The sequence below is a fragment of the Phymastichus coffea genome, unplaced genomic scaffold (assembly GCF_024137745.1).
Source record: "Phymastichus coffea isolate CEN01 unplaced genomic scaffold, Cenicafe_Pcof_1.1 PCOF00097, whole genome shotgun sequence".
Lineage (NCBI taxonomy): Eukaryota > Metazoa > Arthropoda > Insecta > Hymenoptera > Eulophidae > Phymastichus > Phymastichus coffea.
The window spans coordinates 1-24,075 of NW_026706908.1; the positions used below are offsets into that span (position 1 = coordinate 1).

Below are 24,075 nucleotides of genomic sequence, written 5' to 3' on the forward strand. Positions count from 1 at the left end.
TGTTTCTTGTACAAAAACAAAATAGGACGCTTTCGAGCTCGGCTCATAGTCAGATTTTATGGTAAGTTTCTCAGGCGACGGAATTTCGAAGAAAAAGAAAACCTTTGAGAATTCCTCTCCGCTTAGAAAGTTATAAATACCATTGAAAGTCCAATCGACCTTCAAGAAAAAAAAAAAAAAAAAATTAAATTTGTACAACGCGCTCGTTTACAATTCGTCTTCAACGAAGTGTGAATCGGTATGAAATCTCGATATAAAAAAAAAAAAGAAAAACAATCCGTCGGCCGCACGACGAAATTCGCGAAGAAACTTGAGAGCCCATTGTCGCCAAGCAGCGGCAGCGGTGTTTCTATCGCGACGATTAATCGGAGCTTCTACTGAGTTTGTGTGCGAGGGACAATAAAGCGCCGAGGAAATTTTCGGCTATCGCGCGCGCGAGGCACGGGCATCATCAATTTATACGAGTTTATTTCGGAGTGAGCGGCCCTCGACCTATATATTTTCACTCGACTACAACGTAAGTAAAGCTCGTCGATTTCCGAAGCCGTTAATGAATGTACACATGTATGACGATGAGTACACGTACATATGTATAGGACAACCGCGTGTGTGACTAACTATTGAGGGAATATTTTTTTATCTCTGTCACGTGTTAAAAGTGAAAGAGAGCGAGAGAGAGAGAATGTATGTATATGTGTGCGTGTGGGTGTGCGAGAGAGAGTCATGAAAAATATACTCGAAGAGGTGTTTCAAATTCTGGTGAGGATGAGTAAGAGAGACACACTGCCACCAATTGAAGGGCTAAAACTGTTCCTCTCCTCATTGAGCAATCAGCAAGCATGCTACTCAAGTGATTCAGAGAAAAAAATATTCCAAGCAATGTGGACGTCATGACGATGACTACTATGATGCACTTACAATTGAATCCTTTTCTCAATAACGATCATTGATGCTTCATAAATAAACATAGGTGAATTTGTAATTGGATAATTATTCGAATTAGATATGCTTGGCACAAGAGAAGATTGCCAAAATGATAAAACTAGGATTCTTTGATATGAGCATTAGATACACAACCTGTATGTTGGCCAATAATCGTATAGCAAGATCATAAAATCCGAAAATACAGAGAGGTTGAAGGGCTACTACTAATGTCGCTTGTATGCCGCTGCCTTGAAATGTTGCCAACAATTGAGAAAATGTCAGCAGCCAGTGGTGTAAGCCTATGAAAAGATTTCAGAAAACCTTCACATAGCTTTCTGTCTGTCAACGATGTCTAACTGTGCGTTTGCTCCAAAAGAGACTTAGGACGTATCACAAGCTGCATGCAAATAACGAAGAAACTTTATCTGATAGCTCACATTGAAAAGATAATTATAAGTCAGAAATAACAGTTCAACTGAATGTCTTATCTTTCACAAAAATACAGGTGCCGCTCTTATCTTTTCCCAAATAAAATATTCCAAAAAGAGCTCTCTTGATAAAAAATTAGACTGCCTACACATATACACACAAAACTTGAACAAAAGTTGTTAAATCTAACAAAGAAAAGGAATTACACGTATCACAAATCACAATGCAACTTTTTTTTGCTGATCACAACTCACTTTTTTCTGCTGTTTCTCCCAGGCGGGATCGAGGAGCCCCTCGCGCTCCCACTCTTCCTCAGGCTCCATGTAGCCGTCGCCGTATGCCTCCATGTCGTTCATCCTGTTCGCCTATAACTCCTTGAAACAAGAACACTTGGTTTTTTTGCTGTTTGCTTGATATACAACACACTCGCGGATATATACTTTCACTCTGCGCGCTTTTTGCTTTAAAAAAACCTAACCTTTCGCTCTGTCTCTCTCTCTCTCGGCTCGAGACGAAAGGTTATACAGATAGTAGATATATGTAAAAATGTGTATATCACGTACCCGAGGAACCAAAAAAAATTAATGCGTATAACTGAGCGTTGCGTGCGGGTAAAACTTGAGGGCGTTTGGCTGTCGTTGCTAATTGTTAGTTCGTAGCACTTGTCGAGAACTGTTTGTTGCAAGGGTTGTTATTCTATTTTTTTGCGAAAGACGGGACACTCTCGTCTTGTCTGTGCACGAGTGACGCACGATTCGCCGGCGCTCTGCCCTCTGCCGCCGCAGACGCTGCTAGCGGCCCAAGCACGACGCCGCCGCAGTCGAGCCTCTCCTTTTCCCCCCTACTCTAGTGCCGCTCTCTCTCTCTCTCTCTCTCTCTCTCTTTCATCCGTTTGCTTTCCGTTGTCTCTCCGTATGCCGGTGTGACGGTTAAGGGGCATACACACCGATTCCGCTGCTTCTCCAGTGTGATTTTCAACCGCAAATCCAAAAGCGAAGCTTATCGCTCGAGAGCTCGTTGCATACCCACCTTCCTTCGTTGGATTCAACTGTAGTATAAGTCATTTGTAGTATAAGATCCGGATGAAACTTAATTATTTTAATTAAATCTACATTAAGCGTCGATATTCAGATTAGAAGCTGCGCGCAAACTCTAAGACTTTGAGGAAAAGTTGTTGCGCGTCTGCGCAAATTCTCCGGACAAATGCATCGAAGCCTCGACTGCTCGCCAACGAGGAGTTTCAAGCGCGAGCGAGAAAAGATAGCTTTCGGGCCAGCTGCGACCACGTGTCGCGCGAAAACCCGTGGGTCCGCCCACCGTCGCCCACGCGAAAGGGAAAGCCCGGCGGTCGCACGAAAGCCAAGCGCGCACGGAGCGTTTCGCGATTAGATCTGGCTCGCGCGCGTATCTTTCCCCTCCGACCCTCGAGCGAACGAGCGACGTTTCGCCTCTACTCGGCCACTCGACCCGCGCTCCCCCGGCCGCCGTCGAGGCGCGCGCGCGCGCGCGCGCAGCGTTTCTATGGTTGCGGGCTTCGAGCCGCCCCGCGCTCTCAGAAGCGTGGCCCCGAGGCACGCGCCGCGGCGCCCGCCCCGGGCGAACAGGGGCCACGGAAATAGGCGCGAGGCTAGCCGCGACCGTGGACCGCTTTCACCCACGCGCGATCGAAATAACCCGCCGCCGCGGAGGCAGATCGCGGCGCCCGAGTCCCCGCGTGCTCCCTTCGAATCGCAGCCGCGAGTTTCGAATGCCGTTCGGCGAGAGCCGGCGATCCCGCGATCGCGGGAGAAAAGCGTCGCCGAACGCAAGTTACGGCTTGCGCGATTACTGGCGGAGGAGCACGAGTGCCGAATCAGCACAAGTGCCGCTGGAGAAGCCACTCGGCGTCGGCCGCGTGACGCGACCCAAGCGCATTTGCGCTCTCTCGCCGGCGGACGCGCAAACGGCTGGCTTACGTGTCCCACGGTCGCGTCTGAGATGCCGCGCCGAGAGATGGCCGCGGCCGGCAGGGACAGCGCCGAAGTGCCGCGCGACGCCATCCACGCGGCCGTCGCCGACGGGAATGCGGATCTCGTCGAGGAGCTTCTCGGCAGGTAATGCTCTTCGCTATTTCTCCGAACGACGCGTTGGGAAATAACGGCAGAGAGCGTTGCGACTCGCAGTGGGATATCCCCAAATCTGCAGAACCGCCAAGGGGACACGCCGCTGCACGTGGCAAGTCGCTCCGGCGACTCGATGAAAATCGACTCGACCGTCAGATTGGCGATGCTAAAGCTCCTGTGGGAAGGCGGCGCGGCGATGAACGCCAGGGGGCCGCGCAAGGAAACTGCACTGCACGTGGCCGTCAAGTCGCAGCTGGTCGACGTCGTTGACTTTCTACTGAGGAGCGGCGCCGTGGCCAACTGTCGCGACCGCGACGAGAGGACGCCTCTGCACCTGTGCGCCTCGGCGAGTGACGATTCCGAGGCGAATCGCAGGATCGTCGATCTGCTGCTGCGGCACGGCGGCAACTTTCACGCGCAGGACTGTCGGTGGAAGGACCCGCTGGTCGAGGCCGTTTGCAGCGGAAACGCGAGCGTCGCCGAGCTTTTGCTGAGGGCCGGGTGAGTGCCGAAATCGCTCGCGCGCCCCGAAACGTCCGACCGCTCTACGCATGGCTTTCCAGGGCTCGAGTCGACCACGTGAACCGCTTGGGCCTGAGCGCGATATTCTACGCCTGCGAGACCCAAAGCGTAACGATGGTCGAGCTGCTGCTGCTCGGACACCGGGCGAGCGTCGGCATCCGCGACCGTCGCAAGAGGTCGACCGCGCTGCACTTCGCGGCTGGCAGCGGGCGCTACTACACGTTCGGCGACGACTCTGCCAATCGTTCCGACGCGATAGCAAAGCTGCTGCTCGACGCCGGGGCTCGGGTCGACGCCGCCGACGTGGACAAGTCGACGGCGCTGCACATCGCGGTCGACACCAAGGACCGAGCGCTCGTCGAGGTTCTGCTGGACGCCGGTGCCGACGTCGACGCCAAGGACGACTATGGCAACACGCCGCTTCACGTTCTGCTGTTCACCGCGCAAGAGCACAACTGCAACGAGGCGAGACTGGAGAGAATCGCGAAATTACTGGTCGACAAGGGTGAAGTTGACGTCGACGCCGCGCCTCGAGCATCGCGATAACGATTGCTTGCTTGTTTGTACGTAGGTGCCAACGTGAACGAGCGCAACAACAATCTCGAGACTCCTTTTCATTACGCCGTGTGGCGGGGAAATCCTACGATAGCGTCGAGCTTCCTGAAGAACGGCGCGAACGTAGGAGTCCTCTGGCACGCGCAGAAGGCCAGCTTCAAGTTTCTCCACGAGACACCGGCCTGCAACACTCCTGAAAAGTGCGGCGACAACGTCGACGAAGCTTTCACTCCGTTGAACGTCGCTGTCAAGCTCGGGCACGTCAAGTTGGTCAATTTGCTGTTGGATCGCGGAGACGTCGACGTCGAGACTAGCAATGTTACCGATAGTCATGCCGTTACTAAGACGTCTTTGTATTTTGCCACTAAGAATGGACATTACGAGGTGGTTAAGTTACTCCTGGACGCCGGTTGTTTGATTAACAGGTGAGAATGATCGTAGCAACGTCGTCCATCAAAGAATATTAATTTCCATGTTTGTTCACGTAGATTTGTGTTACATGACACGACAGTACTTCACGTGGCTGTGTCCCAAGGAAACGCTGCTTTAGTTTATCTGCTGCTCGAGTATAACGTGAATTTCCAAGTCAAGGACTTTTCCGGTAGAACCGCGCTCGGTTGTGCAGTCGAGTACGAACGCGAATCGCTGGAGAAAATTGCGAAAATCCTGGTAATGCATTACGCCAAGCTAGAATTCCGGAACGGCAGCGTGAGCGGAGATGATCGCAAAGCTGTGGCGTTGAAAAGGAAATTGCGCGAGTACAAGCTCGATTGTGAGAATGAATTGGCGAGGATGAAGGAGGAAATCGTCTGCGATAACATTTCGATGCATACAATTTTGAGCAAGAGCGTCGATTCTTTGGCGTTGTGTTTGGGCAATGAGAGCATTGTCGAGTGTTTTGTTGGCGCTAACGTCGAAGACAGATACCCGATTTATTGCGACATGCTGAGGATTCATTTTGACCTGGCGTTGGAACGACGACAACTGTTGGACGTCGCGAAAATAACGTTGCACTCGCTTTTCCGAAAAGTTATCGAGAGCTTGGGATACGAGCGTGTACCCGACGTGATTATACAGCGTTTGTTGGAAATGTGCAATGTCAGAGACTTACAAAAAATTGGTTTGATATTGGGTTGAGAGAAAATTATATCAATGCAGAAAAAAAGAGGATATTTTTTTAATACTTTAAATGTATCTCTGTTAAGTAATAAAATGTACAAGTGAAAGCGTCTCTTGTAAACAAATATCTTGTTAGACTTACAACTATTCACGTAACATTTGATCATTTGTAACACGCATTATAAAAAACGGATCCTAACGTAGTATTTTTTTTTGTTCGTGAGAAACGTCAACGATAACATTTACATTAGAAATCAAAAGTAAAGTGGTTGATATATTCTGCAGATAGCGTCGGATCGTTCACATTTTTTATGAAATTTATTTTGAAATCAAGATGGTATTTTCTGCTCGAATGAAATGAGTATATTTTTTTTCAATTGTAATTAACGTTTTGAACTGCTCATTTCCTTTCACAAGATAGCGAGTGTTTGTATACGAATTTCATACAAAATGTAAGGAATTTCCGATCAAGCTCGTCTTGCAGCTTACTCTTATTAACGCAAACGCAATGGTAATACCAAAAATTGTCGAGAAGTTGTACAATATAGCTTGTGAATTTCACTTTACACTTTTATAATACAATACTTTCATATTCGTTTCTATTTCACAAATGCCAACCGGAAAATCGATGAAACCAATGTCAAATATGCATCGTACCTAGCGTTTCATATCAATTATGAAAGTGGAGATACGCATTCTGAAATGTTGAAAAATTTCCCGCTAAAAATTACATTAATAAAAATCGTAGCATAATAACCATTAAGTCAATGATCTTACAGTAACAATTTACGGAATTTTTTCGTCAACTTTATCACTCGATTCGAAAGATATCTGATCTATATTACAACTATATAGGTTTTCATTTGTCATTACTCGTGATATGAAATCTTAAATAATTTTCCGCTCTCTCTCTCTTTCTAACATCTCTACGAGTCTTCAATAGGAGAAACATAATACAAAGGAATCGCCCTTGTCGCTGGAAATCCAGCGGCCGTTGCGATACGCCGAAATCCGTCAATTTGACGCACTGCTAACGGAGCTCTGCAACTTCGCTTTATCGACAAACCGCACGGTCCGCCTTTCAAAATGCAACCCAAAGCTCTCCGCACTCTACTTAATCGCTACACACGTTCCTTTATTTACACACTTGATTGGCGAGCATCTCGTCCCTCTGCGCCTTTCCCCGCCAGGACTGCTCGCTGCTTGTTTCGCGGCGTCGAAGCATCTCGCGAGGGTAAGGCCCGTAATTTGGATTGTTCCGCGTGGAACCGGCTGCAAGTACGTGCCCACGCACACTGGAAAGTCGATGTTTTGTCTTTCTCCTCGAACGGAACGTCTATTATTTATTTACAATTGTCAGTCCCTTCCGAAGCGAGCGCGCGATCGGCTCGCACTGCCGTCCGTCGGTTGTAAATTTGGCGGCGACAGCACGGGCCGAAGCGCGCGCATGCGGCTGTCGATCGTACGCAATACCTCGAGTTACAGTAACATGGCAACAAGTAGAAATACTCTTAGTGGAACCTACTAGCTCTAAGAAACAATCGTCGCGCTGAATAACAATCGAATTTTCATTAAAAATACAAGGTATGCGAGTACGTTGAAGTCGGTACCGGAGAGACGAGGCAGAGAGCGCTCGCCGCGCCGCGAGCCGCCGCCCCGGCGGCGGAGGAGACGGCGGTCGGCAAGGCAGCGAGCTGCTGCCGCGCGTCTCTCGGTCACGCGTCGCGGAATCACAATAGCCGAAGGCGGACAACCTCCGCGCGCGCGATTAGCCGGCCGTGGCGCGCGATCACCTGAGCAGCAGCGCCGAGGCGAGCAGGCCGAGCAGGGTGGCGCGGCCGAGGGCGCAGCGGCCCGCGGCCGAGTCGCAGTCCAGGCTGTCGCGGTGGTAGAACGTGGGCGGCGGGTGCTCGTCGCCCGGCTTGCAGAGCTCGGCGCGCTTGGCGAACTCCTCCTGCGAACAGCGTAGAGTAGAGCGTGGCTCGCAATAAGGAAGGCCGCTGCGGCCGACACACCTACCTGGCAGAGATCGCGGCAGGGCGGGCAAACGAGGGCGCCTTTGTGCAGCCACTCGTTCTGCATTATCCTGATGGCGATCTCCTGGCCGGCGTGGTAGCACGTGTACGTGAAGTTCGTGACCTGCAGCGTGAACAGACAGAGAGAGAGAGAGAGAGAGAGAGAGAGAAGAGAGCGTGTCGCGCACTCCGGGGACCGAGGTTGCCGCCGCCGCCGCCTCCCGGAGCCTCGCGTCCGCTCTACGCCGACAAATGAGTCGCGCGATTCCGGCGGATTAACGACTACATCGCGAGCGAGCGTCCCGTGGCACTCGTCGCTCGCGGACAATTACGCGCGCACCGAGCGTCAAAAACACAAGCCATTAACAAGGCACAGGCGGGTTTGACGATTATTAGGGTTGTTAGCTGCAGAACACGTCGGCGGCGCGAGATACAGCCGCTGCGCATACGTATAGACAAACCATAATGTGCAGTCTGCCAGCCTCGCACTTGTATTGGTAACAGCCGGAACCCCAGTGCTGCCACTGGCGCACCTGCTTGCAAGTTCTCTCCTCCCACATCTGGTTGGTGTGGTCGAAGCAGCGCGAACTCTCGCCGTACCTCTCCAGCGCGAAGTTCTTCTTGGGATCTGTCGCACGAGGAGGGGGAGCTAACGATTAGTCGTTCTCAATTTTCGCGCCGTCGTTCTCCCCGTGAATCGCATCGTCGGCCGTTCCGCCGCCGGCAAATCAAGCCCCGCGACAGAGCTCAATTTCACCTCGCCACTCCGCGAAGCGACGTCGGCCGAGCAGCTTTTATCGGCAAACAATAGCTATTATTGGTACGCGAAGTAGCGATGATTTGCAGTCTGCGGAAGTGGCCCGACTAGATTATTTACGGAGTGACGCGCGCATCGTCCAACCAACCGACACTACTCACGTGGATTATTGTCCTCGTAGAGGCAGTGCGAGCCGCGCACTATGGTGTTGTTGGCGCGCCAAGTGAACTCCTGATTGTAGGGGCAGTAGTCGGCGAGCGAGACCGAGCCGCCGTAGTACTCCTCGTGGCCGCGCGGCACGTTCGGTATCCAGTCGAAATTCTGCGGCAAGAGAAGCACGCGTTGGTCGCGCGATCGTGACCGTGCGGATGCCGGCTCGTACGCACCTGGTACTGCTTGGGCAGCGGCTGAGGGTACTCCACCAGGTTGCAGAGGGCCACGGAGCTGCGGTCGTCCGTGCACTCGGTCTGCAGCGGGTCGCGCTTCACCTTGTTGCAGAACGGATGGATCGACCTGCCCCTGCGGGTTCGATCGGACGGTCACGGTCGGACGGTGGCGCGCGCGCCGAGCGGACCAGCTGCCGCGGGGTCCGCGCCTCCTCGCGCGCCCGGCGCTCGGTCGAACGCCGCGGCAGCTGTGCGCCGGCGGTGGTAGCGTCGCCGCGAAGCACCGAATATCGCGAGCCGCGCGTGCGCTCGAATCGAGTATCGTGAACTTACGCCTCGGCAGCCTCCGCGTCCAGCCTGGGCAGCATTCCCAAAGCAACAACAGCGACCAGTAATGAGCCAACGAACGCGGAGCCAACACCGGAATACTCACGAGAATCTGGAGGACTTGGAGACGATCCACTCCTTGCACGACTTCATGGCGAAGTCGCAGCCGAGCTTCCTGCCCCAGCCGAGCTCCTGCGCCATCGAGTAGTTGGCGCTGTACCAGCCGGTGTCCTCCATCAGCGCCAGGGTGATCCTCGAGTAGACGGGGTTCTGCGTGTGCGTGCCGGTCATCGCCTCGTTCTGCAAGCAGGCGGCCAGGCCGGGTTAGTCGCGCGCGGCTCGGACGCATCCACGAGCCGAGCCCACCTCGAACACGCGCTTCTCCCAGTGGGTGAGCGCGGTGCCGTCCTCGCCCTGGTCCTCCAGCTCGGCGCCCTCGAGGTCGCGGCAGTCGAAGTGCGCCCTCACCTCCGCGCGCACCCGCGGCGTCACGATCATCTGCATCGCGCGGCGCACGCTGCCGCCGTGCACCTGCCAGCTGTGCCGGATCACCGTGCGGATCGTGTTGTCGCTCCACTGGTGCGTCTGCAGCCTGCAAATTGTCGTCGACGAGCGCGCTCACGCGGGGCCCGACGCGAGGTCCATTTTCTCCCTCTCTCGAGCCAACGGTGGCCGCGCTCGAACGAGAGAGAACATCGGAAGCGGACGCCCGACTCGACGTTCCATTTTCACGTCGTTTGCTCTCCCCCCCTCTCTCTCTCTCTCTCTCTCTCTCTCTCTCTCCTTTCTTTTCTTTCGCTCGTCGAGCTCGTGCAGTGTGCCGTTTGTCATACTGGTGTACGCAGTGCCAGTGTCAGATGTGCGCGTCGAGCGCGCTATTATTTTTCAATTCGGATCGGTTGACGCTAAGTAGGCACTTTTCAGTTGCAGTACGGATGGAGCGCGAGGCCTTCCAGGTTGGTCGTGTGCAGCTTGCGGAAGAGTCGCAACGATTTCGCGAAACTTTTTGCAGGCTTGATATCACTGACCGCGCGAAGAACAGAAGAGGTGCGCGGTTACAGTCACATCGCGATTGGCATCGTAAGCAAATTATCTCGGCTGTTCCTTTTTTTTTCTGCGTGTTTCGACAAATTTTCGAGAAATAAGAAATTTCGTTGTCAAACTAAGGGTTTTTCTCCGAAATCGAAGAACGTCTGCTAAAATTGAGAATGTTTTCCACTTTTTGCATAAGTTAGCTTTTAACGCACAATTTGAAAATGTCTATACCGGTCCGAATTTTGTGAAATAAGTAGATTTATATTTTCGATCTCAATTCGCATTTTATCCAAGACAAGAATGCAATAAAGCTTTGTACAGAAAATTGCAAGGATTTATTACGACTCTCCTAAAAGAAAGAAGGGGAAAACAGATGTCGCGTCGGACCTCGTTCTTCTTCGAGCAAAAAAAATAACAAGAAAAGAAAAGTAAAGGTGTAAAGGTCGTCCATGTAGCGTATTTGCCTCCTGAAATTGGAAAATTCCGAGGGGAGAGAGAGAGAGAGAGGGTAGATGTGATGAACCCTCCGCGCCTCCTTCTGGTCACGAGAGAAAGATTCATGTGGTGTGCAATTCCGATTCACCCGTGGACATCTGAGGAATTTTCCAAGGAAAATCGCGGAAGTATCAGTTCCGCAACAAACTACGGACTAAATCTTGTCAGCGGAAAAGCGAAGTTGCATCACGTTGATGTGTCAAAGGCAAAACCCAAAAGCGCAAAAAGGAAAAAAAATGCGGTTCCTTTAACGATACCCCAATCTGGCTTTACTTAAACTCGAGGTGCTGGCCGCAATAGACGTCGAACAATGACAGCGAACGAATAATAGTAATTCCTTTTGTACAAAATAGAATTCCTGCTCCGAGTTAGCGACACGCAGAGAGGGAATATTTGTCGCGAGCGCGCAATGGTGAGGCTCGCGGCGCACTCGACTCACGTCTTGTTGAGCGGCGGTTTTCCGGTCTCCGTGCGCTTGGTCCTCGGCTCGCCACGGTCGTCCCGGTAGAAGGCGTACAGGCTGACCGAGAAGCCGAGCGCGTGCAGGATCTCGTGCTTCACCGTGCTCAGCAAAGTCTCCAGCTCCTGGGGCTTCGTGCTGATGCTCTCCGGGCAGAGGTTCGCGTGGCCGGCGATCGGTCTGCAAAAGGAGTCGTCGCTCAGCGTCGCCGTTCCTCGTCTGGAGCGGCGGGGGGGGGGGGGTGTACCTGTCGAGAGCGGCCTCCTGCTGGCAGTGGGCCGCGTAGGCGACGGTCAGCCCCTTCTTGCAGCGCTCCGTGGACGTGGCCGACACGTAGAACACGAAGTCGGCGCCGTCGATGCCCTCGCCGCGCTTGCTACCCGGCTCCACTCGGCAGTTCAGGCCCGCCTTATTGCACACTCGGCACGCCTGCGTCGGGAGTGCGCCGAGTTAGAAAAAGGGACTCGACGAGGAAAGGAGAAAAGTGGAGGTGGGCACTCACGTCGAGATGCTGCTCTGGCACGATGACCTCGCCGCACAGAGTCTCCGGCTTGCACGTGTCGATGCAGTGCGTCAAGTTGTCCTTCACGAACACCTGCGTGCTCTCGCACTTGCTGAAACGCAGAGAATTCGGATTAGCCGCTGCTCGGCAGTGGTGATGTACATTGGATTGGCTTGGCGGTGGGGGCAGTTCGCGTCCCTCGCTCGGGGAACCGGTGGCAAATCGAGATAATCAATCGTCGTATAGTTCCGTGGAGAAGAAAATCGCCTCTCTCCTCCGCGCTTCCTTTTATTTTTTTTCTTATTTTTTTTCTTCCCTTGGCTTTTCCTCTCTGCCCCTCTGCCGCTCTGTCACGAGAGCGATTTCGCCCGGGCAATAACCATTAACAATGGAATCCGCTCACTCTCGCAGATGAAAATCGCTCGGCAGGGAGAGATTCGCGCTCCTTCCTCCTCTTTTATTTCTCCCCCCGGCGATCAATCGTCCGAGCCGCTCTCGCGAACGGGTAATTTGACTTTTCAATTTGCTTTTTAGTTTTGCGTTTCGCGGTATCGATGTCGCGGTGACGCGGCGAATCCGATAAACAGGCCGAGAGCGCAGTTTACGGATGAGACGTCGATGAGCTGCGGATGTAGCGTAGGACACGATTTGCCCATTATCTCGTGTCTGGTAGCTCCTACCTCGTCGTCGTCGTCGTCGTCGTCGTTTGCCACATGTGTATCTCGCGCTCTCCGCCACTGCACTTTGGTGTATATGTAGGACACATCGTTGGTAAGTGTCCTGAGCTCGTTAACGTAACGAAACGTCCAAGGATACGAACGTGCAGTTTTTTTAGAATCAAAGAAGATAATTCAGTTGTATGGTACACTGAATTTACAACAGCAACAAAATGAAAATTATAAAACCATCGTTCATGGTTACATCGGTCATACTTGAAAAATCGTACGAACGGTACTTCTTCGGTAATTTATCAGTAAAAATTAACTTATTTATCGCCGCTCTTCGCATTCAGCGACGCTTTTAACCATAAACTAACGAGCCAACAGTGAACTTTGATGAAATATACATATACGTGCTCTCGTGAAAATCAATGCGAGTGAAAATGTTGTAAAAATAGGAAGGCGTATTCTCTCGGATCGATCGACGAGCGGAGAAACACGAGGGACGAGCGGCGCCGTGAATTTCCGTCTATTTTCGCAGCCGCGAACGCGAACGCATTGGTCGTTTCAACAATTAATTTGGCTTCGCCGGTTGCCGGCGCCGCGCGAGGATTAGCAATGGTGGTTTTGATAAAGTACCGCGCAATAAAGTCGTTGCCAATATTACCCGGAACGTCGCCCGGGCATTAGAATAATAAATAGCGCGCCTCTCTCCCTCTCTCTGTCGGTGATTTATAATCGCGTCCCCGCGACGTGATTTTAAGCGCGCTCGCGGCCATTACTCACCTATGAATTACGCGTTCTCAAACCTGCGCGCGCTCGTCCACCTGTCGCCCTTCCCCCGTGCAAATAACGCGTCCTCGATTTCCGGGCGGGTGCAGCGCAAGTGCGCGTCGCGTCGCCGGCTGAAATCGCCGATTATCGCTGTTGGCTTCGTTATTATTTTCTTCCGAGGCCTACAGCCGGCGAGAGAGAGTGACGTTTTGACATCGCACCGAAAAATCCGCGCCGTATGACGTTTCACCGTGCCACGGTGAATTTTGCCAAGCGCGAGATTTTAAAACGTCGCGTCGAGTTTGACGGAGATTTATTTGTTTATTGTTTTTGATTTTTTTTTTGTTGTTTTCCACATCGAACGGTTTGAATTGCTTCGCACGACGCGGGGTCTCGTTTGTTTACTGTCGGGAGGAACGAAAAAGAAAACCAAACGTTGCGGGCGCGCCGCCCATCGCCGGAACACGTCACGAAAGCTCCGCGGATGTCATTACGCAACATGCCGACGCGTCGATTATGCGAATCGCTCGTTCAGTCGCCGAAGGCGAAACGCCGCCGAGCTTTTATTCGCGACGGCGTCGTGATTAATGATGCACGACTGCAGCCCGACGACTGCGACTACGACAACCACGACGAGGAGGAGTCAGCTTGAATTATGAGCGAGTCGCAACGCGGCAACCCTAATCCCGACGCATTAGTCCTCCTCGTCCTCGTTGAAATACTCGTACGCGCGTGACACTCGCGAAGTCGATGCTTCGACGGTGCTGATGCCCCCGACTGCTCTCCCCCGGCCCGCCGTCAGGCCCCGCTTTACGCTCTTTCTTTCCGCACTTTTCTGCGCGTAAAGAGGGAATCGAGCTCGCCTGCTGGCAAGTGACATGTTAAAGCTGACTTTTCGTCGTTACAAAGGCTGCCCTCGCGGAGGCAACTCTTTTTAATTGGACAAAAGCCGCTTTTGCCGGCGTCGACAACTACGTTTGCCTCGAGCGAGTAGTACAAGCGGGATATAGTCAGGCGAAAATCAAGTTTTTCCGTGCTCGATCGAGCTTATCCACTTTCATCGCGAGCAAACAATGACGGATGCCCCGGCGAAAGCTACGGCGCGAGTGAGAGCGAGAAGCCCTCGCTAATTATCCGTCCCCCAGTGCATCAGAGCAGCAGCGAGGAAAATTAATCAACTTTTCTAATTGAATTCACGAGGAGCCGTAGAAGGGAGGAACAAAAAAAAAACAACATGGAAAAAAACTGTCCTTCGCGCGTCAATTACCCAAGTGTCAGCGCGAGATTATGCCTTTAAAAAGAGAGGAAATTCCGGGGTAATGAGTCGTCCGGCGATCAGGACTTTGCCTTCTGTTAATTGAGTCTCCGGGTTAGTCGAGCGACTCGTCTGATGTGTACTCGCCAAATTGCTTGAGTACTTAGGATCTTGGCGCCGCTCGCCCGCCCCCCCCCCCCTCCAGAATTGCCGTGTTTTAATTTGCGAAGAGCGAGGGACGGCAGCCTAACATTTTTCAATTAATTTTTAAAGTTTACTTCGCTTCGGACGGAAAAGTAGTCTTTCGCAGAGTCGCATGACCGTCCTTGAAGCGATCAAAATTTTATTACCTTCCGCTCGAAGATTGACCTCTTGACAAATTACGATTTGTTTTTTATTGAAAGCTCAATCATTAAATAACCTTATTGATTTAAGATACGATTGCAGGTGTGATTCAACGTTGGATAATCGAGTTGGAACATTCGTCCGTATGTCGGATCAACGCTTGAAATCGTTTCCGCGAAAGTTCTATATTAGCATCCTCTCGGCGTTTTTCCGCGACGAAACTAAGTGGGAAGATTCGCGATTGTCATCGAAGTCTCGCCATATTACCAATTTCAGCGACCGTCGAAGCGCGCGAACGTCCATTCCGCGGCGTCGTTCGACAGCTTCGTTGGGAATTACCACGACGTCGTCGAGGCTTCCAGAGGCGCGACGCGCGAGCTCCGTTCGCGGTGGACTTGGGTGACTCATCGCGACGTTCGATGCCGTCGCACGCGGCCGCGGAGCTTTCGCCACTTGACGCCTCTCAATTAACAAAAGCGAGTTGGCGAGCGCTCGCCGAAGGGCCCGCGCGCAGGGAATTTTTAATTAACGCACTTGAAAGAGTTGAAAAACCGCTGAGAACTGGCGCCAAAAGTGCGTTGACTCATATGTGACACGCGAGGCTCATTAATAACAGAAAGCTTGCGCGAATCAAACGCCATTAGAGCGCGCGCGCGCGCGCGAGAGAGAGAGAGAGAGAGAGAGAGAGAGAGAGAGAGAGTGAGAGAGAGAAGCCTTGGGAGATGTTCTTCGTATCGTATTGTAACGGTACTTTGCTGTGCTTTCCCGGGGAATAGAGCCTTCGGTGATAAGACGCTCCGGTACGAAACTCGACGCGATCGGCTTATTAAGCGCGCGGCCCCGCCACTCAGTGGAGCATGCTAATGCGCGTGTGTTCTCTTTTTGTCTTTCCGCCGTGCTGTAAAGCTGCCGCATAAAACGCGACGAATACGAATCGGGAAATTCGATAATTCACGGACTATTAAAAGCTTCATGCCGGCTAGTTTATTACGCAGCAAAATGCATTTGGCGATTACTTTTTAATGTTTCATTGCGCGCGCTATACGCGCCGCATCTCTCGAAAAGTAGAGCGTGCCGCCTTCCCCTCTCTACGGCTAAACTATTTATGAAACGACGCGAGCATTTGTCCTTTGCGGATGTTGCATATTTAATCGTATACTTGGAGAGTAATTAATGGATGTAACAGTGTCGTGCCGAGCTCAACAGAAGCCACGAAAATTATTTATCTGGGCGTCGCACGCGATGCGCTTGTGCACACATCGCGCAGCGGTCGATCGAGAGCTGCGCGCGACTCGCGCGACCCATCCGGACAATCTGCTGTCGGGCGGCCGACGAGTATTATCCGAGCAGGAGACTCGCTCGTTACCAGCTTGCCAAGACGCCGCGGCCCGAGAACAAAAGGGCCGGAGCTGAATGGCCGTCGGAGAATCGAGAGAAAGAAGCGCCCCGTCCGCGACTAACAATTAATTTTCGCGCCACAAAGCGCGCGACGAAAAGTTGGCGCGAAGAGCAGAGCGGCGAGAAGGGGGGGGGGGGGGGGAGTGGAGGTCGTTTAACGGCCTCCGCGCCAGAAAGCTCCGGACGCCTCTTTTTCGGCCATTCACGCGGGACGGAGCTCGTTCAACTTTCAGGCCGAGCCACTCTCTCGCGTCCCTCTTTTTCGGGCGGCCGAGTCTTTCAGCAGGACCGCGAGAGTAACGGCTTCCAATCCCCTCCATCCCCCATTCCTCGTCCCTGTCCCGGCGGCGAGAAGCGCGGCTGGTGTCTCGTGGACGCGCGACCGGCCCCGCCACTGGGAGAATCCGACGACGACGGCGCAAGGCAAACACCCGGGCGGCGCGCGGCGAATCGAGGCACTTGAATTTTCCTCGTCGCCGCGCATTACTCAGCTCCGAAGCTGAAGTCAAGAGGAAGAAGCGCGGGGGAGGCCGCTTAACGTCAAACATTCGAGAACGCGACATTTCACAAAGCCGTGCACCAATGCAGAGATCACGTGGCGGTAATGGCTTATCGATCAGCGCACAAGCGATTATTCTTTCTCCCGTTTTTTCTTTTTCTCTCTCTCTCTCTCTTTTTTTTACGCGAAAAGAAAACGAGAAATATAAATTCCTTTCCCCGTACCGAGGGATTCTTGATATGCCGCGCGCGCGGCTCAAACCACTCAGTAATCGATGAGCAAAGAACCCGCGAGACCGGAGTTTACTTTTGGAAATTGAAACTGTGGGATTGAAGTGGACTCTTTTTTTACTAGACAATTTTTCGATTGTTTAATTTTCAATTACGCAGCTTGAGAAAATTGTACTGCGTGCATACCTGCAGATTCCACTACAGGTGAAGTTTGATCGGGGAAATTTAATGCTCGATTGTATTCCAGTTAGAGATATTTGTGAATAGATCGAGACTAACTTACGAATTGATGAATTCGAGAAGCGATTCGTTCGTTGAACATATTCGCGGTAAAACTAGGTCGACTCGCAAATTAAGTAACTTTGTGTTTTAAATTTGGATCTGATCCGGTTATTTCCCTTGAGCTGCATATTTTCTGCGAAAAATCGTGCAACAAGGAACGGGGGCGTACAATCCTTCAATTTGCTCATACGACCTAATCTACCTACATCGCCGTAAGTTGGATGCAAAGCTTCTTGGATTACCAAGGGAGCGTAAGGATACGACTCCTCTCTTTTCCCAGATTTAACAAGGATAAATATAAAGATTCTATCCGGGATGTGCTCCGCTGAAAAATCCATATATGCTCTCTATCTCTCGCGGCGTCTTACTTTAGAGGATTCCACTCGGGCGACGTGGCGCTTATCAACCCTCCGAGGAGATCCAAGAGGGAATATCCGCACCAAGCATATGGGCGAGGACGAAAGCGTGGCCTGCCGAGGCGCGTGAAGAAGCCGAGAAGTGATAAGCGGTTAATGAAATATTACGTGCGTAGTGCGCACGCGCACGCGGGGCCGCGCGGGAGGCTGACGACGCAGACGACGCAGACGACGCAGCGCGATAATCCGCCCGTCGAGGACGCGTCGCGATATCGACTGCGTACTACTCGCGAGCGTGTCGCTCGTCCGATAAGCCAGTCGTCACTCGTCGTCGGGGACGAAATCGACTCGCGCCTTGCGGCCGAAGCGATGCTGGGGCGTTGCGTCTCGCGTCGCGAGTCCCACGGATCTGTAAGTGATGCGCCTCTCCGGGCGGGGCGCCGTTCCGCGAGAGGCGCGCGATATCAGCGTCGGCGGCGTTTCAACGGTAAAACGAGCCCGACGGACACGACACAGTGTGTAGAACAGCGCGGGGTGAAAGAATGGGGGGGGGGGGGCGCCGGGGCGAAAGAGGTGCTGGAAATCGGATTAAGAATCGAGCTGGAAAGAGGTCTGGAAATCGGATTAAAACTCCGTGGTAGCGCGCGTGGCAGCTGGCTGCCCCCCCCCCCCTCCCATCCAGTGTACTTTCGCAATGGATTTTCAGGTCGCACGCGCGCGAGCTTTATTCCCTGACTGGCGCGCAACTCCCCGCCAATGGACCGCGATAATGCAGTCCGGATTTCTGTCCTTTATTTCACGAACGGCGCCGGTAATCCCACACTCGCGACTCTCCGGCGCGATTATCAACTGCCTCGTCCGACAATCTAGCCTCTGCAGTGTCGCTGAGGAATCGCCCGAACATAACGCGCGCTGCCGTCAATACCGCACTCTTCTCGCGTCTACCACCACCAAGTCTCTCCTCTACTTGCGTAAAAATTCCGAATGAACGTTATGCCTCCCACCAGGCTTACATGTAAAAAGAACACCGTAAACTATGCGATTTCAAGCGGAAACATATTGCGCTCGTCTCTGGCTTCTCGGTGTCATTAGAATGTTCGCGCGCCAACAGCGAAGTCAACGGATAACGTTCCCGTCGACGCTGCCGCGCGCGCCAAAAGTGCGAAAAGACGGAGCGCTGCGGTTGACGCGTTTAGAAATTGAAGCCATAAACGTTGTAATTCATTTCCATTTCCGCCGTCAAAGTACGCATTATGCTACCCCCCCCCTTGACCCCCGCGAAATAGGCAACGCGCGCGCGGCAACGAGGACAGGCGAGCAAAGCAAAATATTTTTCCATTCTCTCGCGACGAACAACATTCGTAACTTTTTCATTCCTCGCCGACAATGGCGCGACCCTTAAGTTTTTTTAATTAAAAAAGAGAGAGAGAACACAAGCTAGCCGCGCATTCTTAACATTAATCTTTCATTCTCTCACCGGCTGACCCTATTTTCCCCTCTCCCTCACGCTGTTCATATCTTTCTAATGGCTCTCTGCATATTGTGTCTCGCCATCATCGTTCGCTGCATTTCTGGTCTTGCCGTTTTTGCCCTCTCTCCCATTGTCTCCCCCCCCCCTCTACGCGCGCGCGCGCGTTCGTTACTTCTGCCCTTTCTAATTCTCATTATTATTTTTTTTTTGTTCATCGCACGCTTCGATTGCCTCCGCGGCTGTTTTTGCGTTTTTCCGCGTTCCATCGAAATTAGGTTGGCTCAAAACAAAATAAATAAATAAAAAAACGAAAAAGAGAAGAATGCTTTGTGGAGCGAAATACACGTACATTCGCCGGGGCAGCGTGGCTAGTTAAATATTTCACATTCCCCGTTGGCGAGACGAAACACGAGCGATACGACAGGTTCAGTAGATTACGAAAATAGACATTGCCTTGCCTGTTTTTCTCGTTCCGAATCTGAATTTCAAATTTGGCGCGCGGTAATTGCAAAAGTCACACTCGTCCGAAGTGGAATTTAAATGAAAACGTTATTGTTTACAATCTTATTTGTTCGACCGAGGGGGAAAAAGAGATGAGGGGGCGCAGAGTCACGCCCGAGATAGCAGAAGCGACTTTTAGCCGTTGACATAATATGCATTTAACGGGACGTTAGAGGCCCGCGAGAGGTGTGATCGATGATGAAAAGTAAGCGGAAGCCAACCGGGCGACTGTACCCTCGGGGGAAGATTCCCATATGATATATACTTTATATACGTATATCGACACATTGGGGAGTATAATGGGAGTTTAATTCCCAAGACATTTAAACAATGTGGCATAAAGACAAATGGGCCTTTCAAAAAAATCCGAGCGTTAATTAGCTTTCGAGAAACACACCTCTTGGGAAATACATCTTACCTCTATTCTTCTTTATTTTTTATTTTATTTTTTTTGTTCATTCAATTATCCGCGAGTGTTTCTCGTTTTTCCTTATGTAAAATTCAAATTTCATTAAAAGTACGCACGCGACCTCGCTCGTCGTTATTCCCCCATGGGCAAAAGGTTTAATAGTGCGCTAAATTAGTTTCGTAACCAAAGCCTTCAAAGTTTTCTCCCTATATTTGCATTTTATAATGCTCATTTTTAAATATCGAAACGACACGGCTAAAAGTTGACGTTATGAGTCTTAATGGAAAAATGTGGTTATGCGAAAAGTTTTCTCTCCCTCTTATTTTTTCTTATTTTTTTTATAGGAATTATAATGAGACAACATTTACCCGCGCGACTTGTCGTTATATACTTTGATACTTTGCTCCTGTCCGTCGCAGAGTTCTTATCGCGATGATACACTTTGAATAAAACGAGCATGTAATAAGCCGTGATATTATGATTTCAGATTGCGGAGTTAACTTTCGTAACCCTTTTACGTTTGCATGCATAACCTTCAAATAAATGTAATTAATACAACCTCGAATTAAACAAATTACAATATTGTAATTTTAGACTATCCATAATACTTTGCCAGCTTTATTTCGTTACACGTATAACCTTAAAATTAATTCAAAACTCTCGGCAAACGAGTCACTTCTGCACATCCAGGCAGCGAGCAAAGCTCAGATAGATATGTAAATGCTTCATCTTCGGAGTTGTATATGCATTTTGCGTACGTATATAAATTGTAATCACGAGTACGTGTACGCATCTAACCCTTCTCCCTCTCTCTCTCTCGTCTCGTGCGAATCAGCGCGGAGAATATAGTGCTGAAGTCGCCGCGGGCGGTCCGCGTGTGTACGTGTGTGTGTACGTGTATACGTGTGTTTATAAGACGAGCAGCGAAGACAAACGAGCCCGCGGGACTGTAAGATTTGTTGCGGCGCGCGTCTCCGCCGCCGCAGCCGCTGCGGTCGTGTTTTATGGGCCCTCTATCGCCGCGATGCCTGGCGCTAAATAAAAGGAGCGCTTTTCTCTCTAGTCGTTCAAAGCGTTCGTACTGGCTGAGTTGCAGCGAACCGCGAGCAAGCCTTCAATATCACTTTGAAACGTAGATTAGGTCTTTACGTAATATCGTTCGACTACCCTTTGTTCCACCCCCGTTCTTCTTTTGCTTTTTATTTTCATTTTTTTCTTTTTACAAAGGAATCGATAAATAATAGAAAAAAAAACCACTCGTGTGACTTTTCACGGAAACGAACGCTTTGAATAACGTATCGATTGTCCTTTTTAACGCGGATTCCTTTGTCTGTAGCCAAGCGCAAACGAGACAATGCGCGGCAGCGCGGTGGTTTCGGCTTTTTTTTTTCTTTTCCTTTTTTTTTTTTTTTTTACCGCTCGTTGCTGTTTTGCGGCTTGCTGTTTGTCCTCGCAGTCGCGCGCCCGCGCTTCGGGCATATTGTTTTAGCAAAGGTGCGCGAGCGCTCTCCTCGCTCCTCTCCGTCGGTGCCGGATAGGCGCCTGCGGTTTCCGCTTTCTCGCCGCGACGGAGGAGAGTTTTTTCTCCCGTCGTCGCTTATGGCCGGCGAGAGATTAAAGTTGACCAAGGAAAATAACCGAGGAATCCGACGCGGTGTGGTGCGCCTGCTTCGCCTCCGACGTTGCAGCCCTCGCTGATGCGAGTAGAGCACTCAAGGTATAGTTTCCGTCAAGGTAATCATTAGGGAAGCGAGCTCGTCTGCCGTGTCGTGTTTTAAAAGGGCGGCGAGGGCGAAGGGGCGCTTCTTCCCTAAAAGCAGGGGGGGGAGGAGCAACGTAAAGCCATCCGCTCCCCGCACGTACGAAACGAGGTTTGACGTAGTTCTCTCTCTCTCTCTCTCTCTCTCTCCGGCTGCGATCAATACGCGTGCGTCCTGCTCACGGCAACGCCAAGAGGTGACTTGCGGCAAGATTGTTTTCCTCCCATCCCCCCGTACCACGAGCGAGCGAGAGCAACCAAGTTTATTATCGCGGGTGATGAAGGTGGCTTCTAGCGGCAAATTGATGGATGGATGGATTGATGGAATTTCGGGTGTACGCGGGCCGGGAAGAGAAGCTTTTAGCAAATTCAAAAGATGCTGCCGGGATGGACTGACATGGAATATTATTTTTTGTTTTCTTGCTTCAGTATCTTCGTGTCCCCCGGTGATTGGACGTTTCAGCCATAATTTTCGAATTTTTAGCCATTCGCTCCAGCTATTCGCGTTATTCGCCCGCACCAAGCGGCATCGGATCGCTCTGATTACTCTTACTGCCGTTCGATGCGGTCTCGGCTATCGATGGGCGAAAGTCATCTCGCTTGGGGACGTACGTTGAAAAAAGCTCGCCTCGCTCGTAACTTGTACTGCAATTTCATTGAACGCGCGGCACTCGATGCTCTTTACGCCCACGTCGCGTAATATACCGTCGCGTAAAGTCGGCAATAATCGCACGCGTATAAATTTCTAATTCTAGAAAAGGCTCAGCGCCCATCGGAATGAAAACTGAAGCGCGGCCCGGGAAAGTTTCTACAATTTAAACTTGGCCCAAGTTAACGATGCCACCGCGGACAGGGCAGGAGGGCAGGAGGAGAAAAGGAGCACCGGGGCACAGATTTTTTGACGCGACGATCGCCCGAAACTTTTATTCGCCGAGGAAGAACGTGCGGGCTCTTAGCGGCAAAGTTGCGCTCTTTCGGCGAAATAACAACGTCCTCGCAGCAATAAACATCGGCTCGGGGGCAAGGATAGAGAGAGAGAGAGAGAGAGAGAGAGAGAGAGAGAGAGAGAGAGAGAGAGAGAGAGAGAGAGAGAGAGCGTAATACGCCGCTCGATGTTTATCGGGTATAAAGGAAGGGGAGAGAAATAGCTCGCGCTAAATGCTCGAGAGAAGAAGGAAGAGAAGGAAACAAAAAAGAAAACGTAAGCCCCTCTGTAAAATAAAAGTGTTTTCAAGCACTTCGGCAACTTCCTTCCTTCCTTCCTTCCACGGCTCTTCCCTGCGCGTCGCGAGGGGCTTCTTTGTAGCGTAGTATATATAGAAAACTTTAACGGCCACCGAGCCTTTAGTCGCGCAGATGCTACTTAATGGAAGAAAAAGATTGACAAAAAAGAAAAGACGGAAAAAGCGCAATTTCTAATGGAAATGGAAGGTGAGCAAAGAAGGGGTCGGTGGTAAATTTCAAAGAGAGTAGGAGTGCACTCTCCCTTGTAAATGGAATTATTGACGAGGGCACAGTCTATCAATAGAATTTCTTACCTTACGAAAATAACGGATGCCTCGCTTGGAAAGCGTTTTTGGTTTTCGGAATTGTCAAATGGACTCTCTCGGTCGTCACATCGATAACGGCGCGCGACCGAGCATTAAAGTGGCCAGGTCGAAAGCGCCGAACGCAAATACAATAGTCAGAGAAGAAAGTGAATAAAAAGTCCTTACCCGCGCGATGCAGTCTCGGGGTTATATGTACACGAAGACCGCACAAGTAAGAGAGAGTCAAAGAGCGGAAAAGTTTTGATGAAAAAGTTCAAAAGAGGGGCGGGGGACGGGGGTGGGGCAAGCGAGAAAGAGAGAGAGAGAGAGTGATAAACTTTATCAAGTTGCACAAAGCACAGGGCGGAGCAGCGGAGAGCGGGCGCGCGATCGGAATTTCACGGCAAAGCAATCTTTAATGAAAAAGAAACGAGGAAGGCGGTGCATTGTACTGCTGCCCAAGTTTTCGCTTGTTTCACATTCATAAATATTTCATTCTTTCCTCCCCCGATAGAAGGCGCACACGTGAGATTTACTAGGTGAGGTAACTTGAAAAGCCTTTTAATCCAAGTTTCGCTATCCGCGTAATCAGATTGCAAGGCGCGAATGAGCTCTGCAGCCGGCTTCGCCAAAGTTACTTTGATTCGTGAAAAGAGATAGGATGCTTCACTGCTCAACAGCCGCATCAATATACGTTCGAGTAGAAATGCACCATTTCGATTTTTCAGTAACATTGCCAAATAGCCGTCTGATAGTTTTATTTATGACGCTACGCATTCGCTAATATCAGAGTTGAAGTGATCAAAGCAAACGATCTGCATGAGAAATTCTTAGGAACAATCCACCCTAAAGAAGATCTAATACTTTGATGAATCGACATATCGAGTTTCTTCGAAAATCGAATTTACATTGGAAAATTATGTTCGAAAAAATCGTCGTCATTCGACTAAAAGATTCGAATATTTTATCAAAATCGTTCT

At 51.0% G+C, this 24,075-nt stretch overlaps 2 protein-coding genes across 3 annotated transcripts in view; one reads left to right on the plus strand and one right to left on the minus strand.

The window, feature by feature from the left end:
* Nucleotides 1-3,146: 3,146 nt before the first annotated feature.
* On the plus strand, nucleotides 3,147-5,676 carry LOC131669820 (serine/threonine-protein phosphatase 6 regulatory ankyrin repeat subunit A-like). 2 transcript variants are annotated; one of them, XM_058944983.1, is made up of 5 exons: nucleotides 3,147-3,446; nucleotides 3,516-3,956; nucleotides 4,019-4,482; nucleotides 4,549-4,957; nucleotides 5,021-5,676. In XM_058944983.1, exons 1-5 carry the CDS (start codon nucleotides 3,331-3,333, stop codon nucleotides 5,667-5,669), a joined length of 2,079 nt encoding a protein of 692 aa, XP_058800966.1. In that variant the 5' UTR covers nucleotides 3,147-3,330; the 3' UTR covers nucleotides 5,670-5,676. The 2 variants fall into 2 exon arrangements, with proteins under 2 accessions (XP_058800966.1, XP_058800967.1); XM_058944984.1 differs by having other exon boundaries at nucleotides 5,044-5,242.
* Nucleotides 5,677-5,730: 54 nt separating this feature from the next.
* LOC131669821 (leishmanolysin-like peptidase) overlaps nucleotides 5,731-24,075 on the minus strand; it is a 145,588-nt gene continuing 127,243 nt past the window's right edge. Inside the window, 10 exon segments of the mRNA XM_058944985.1 lie at nucleotides 5,731-7,605; nucleotides 7,671-7,790; nucleotides 8,128-8,294; nucleotides 8,585-8,744; nucleotides 8,810-8,942; nucleotides 9,243-9,436; nucleotides 9,503-9,728; nucleotides 11,106-11,306; nucleotides 11,374-11,555; nucleotides 11,629-11,740. Coding sequence (XP_058800968.1) covers nucleotides 7,441-7,605; nucleotides 7,671-7,790; nucleotides 8,128-8,294; nucleotides 8,585-8,744; nucleotides 8,810-8,942; nucleotides 9,243-9,436; nucleotides 9,503-9,728; nucleotides 11,106-11,306; nucleotides 11,374-11,555; nucleotides 11,629-11,740 — 1,660 coding nt within the window. The 3' untranslated portion in view covers nucleotides 5,731-7,440.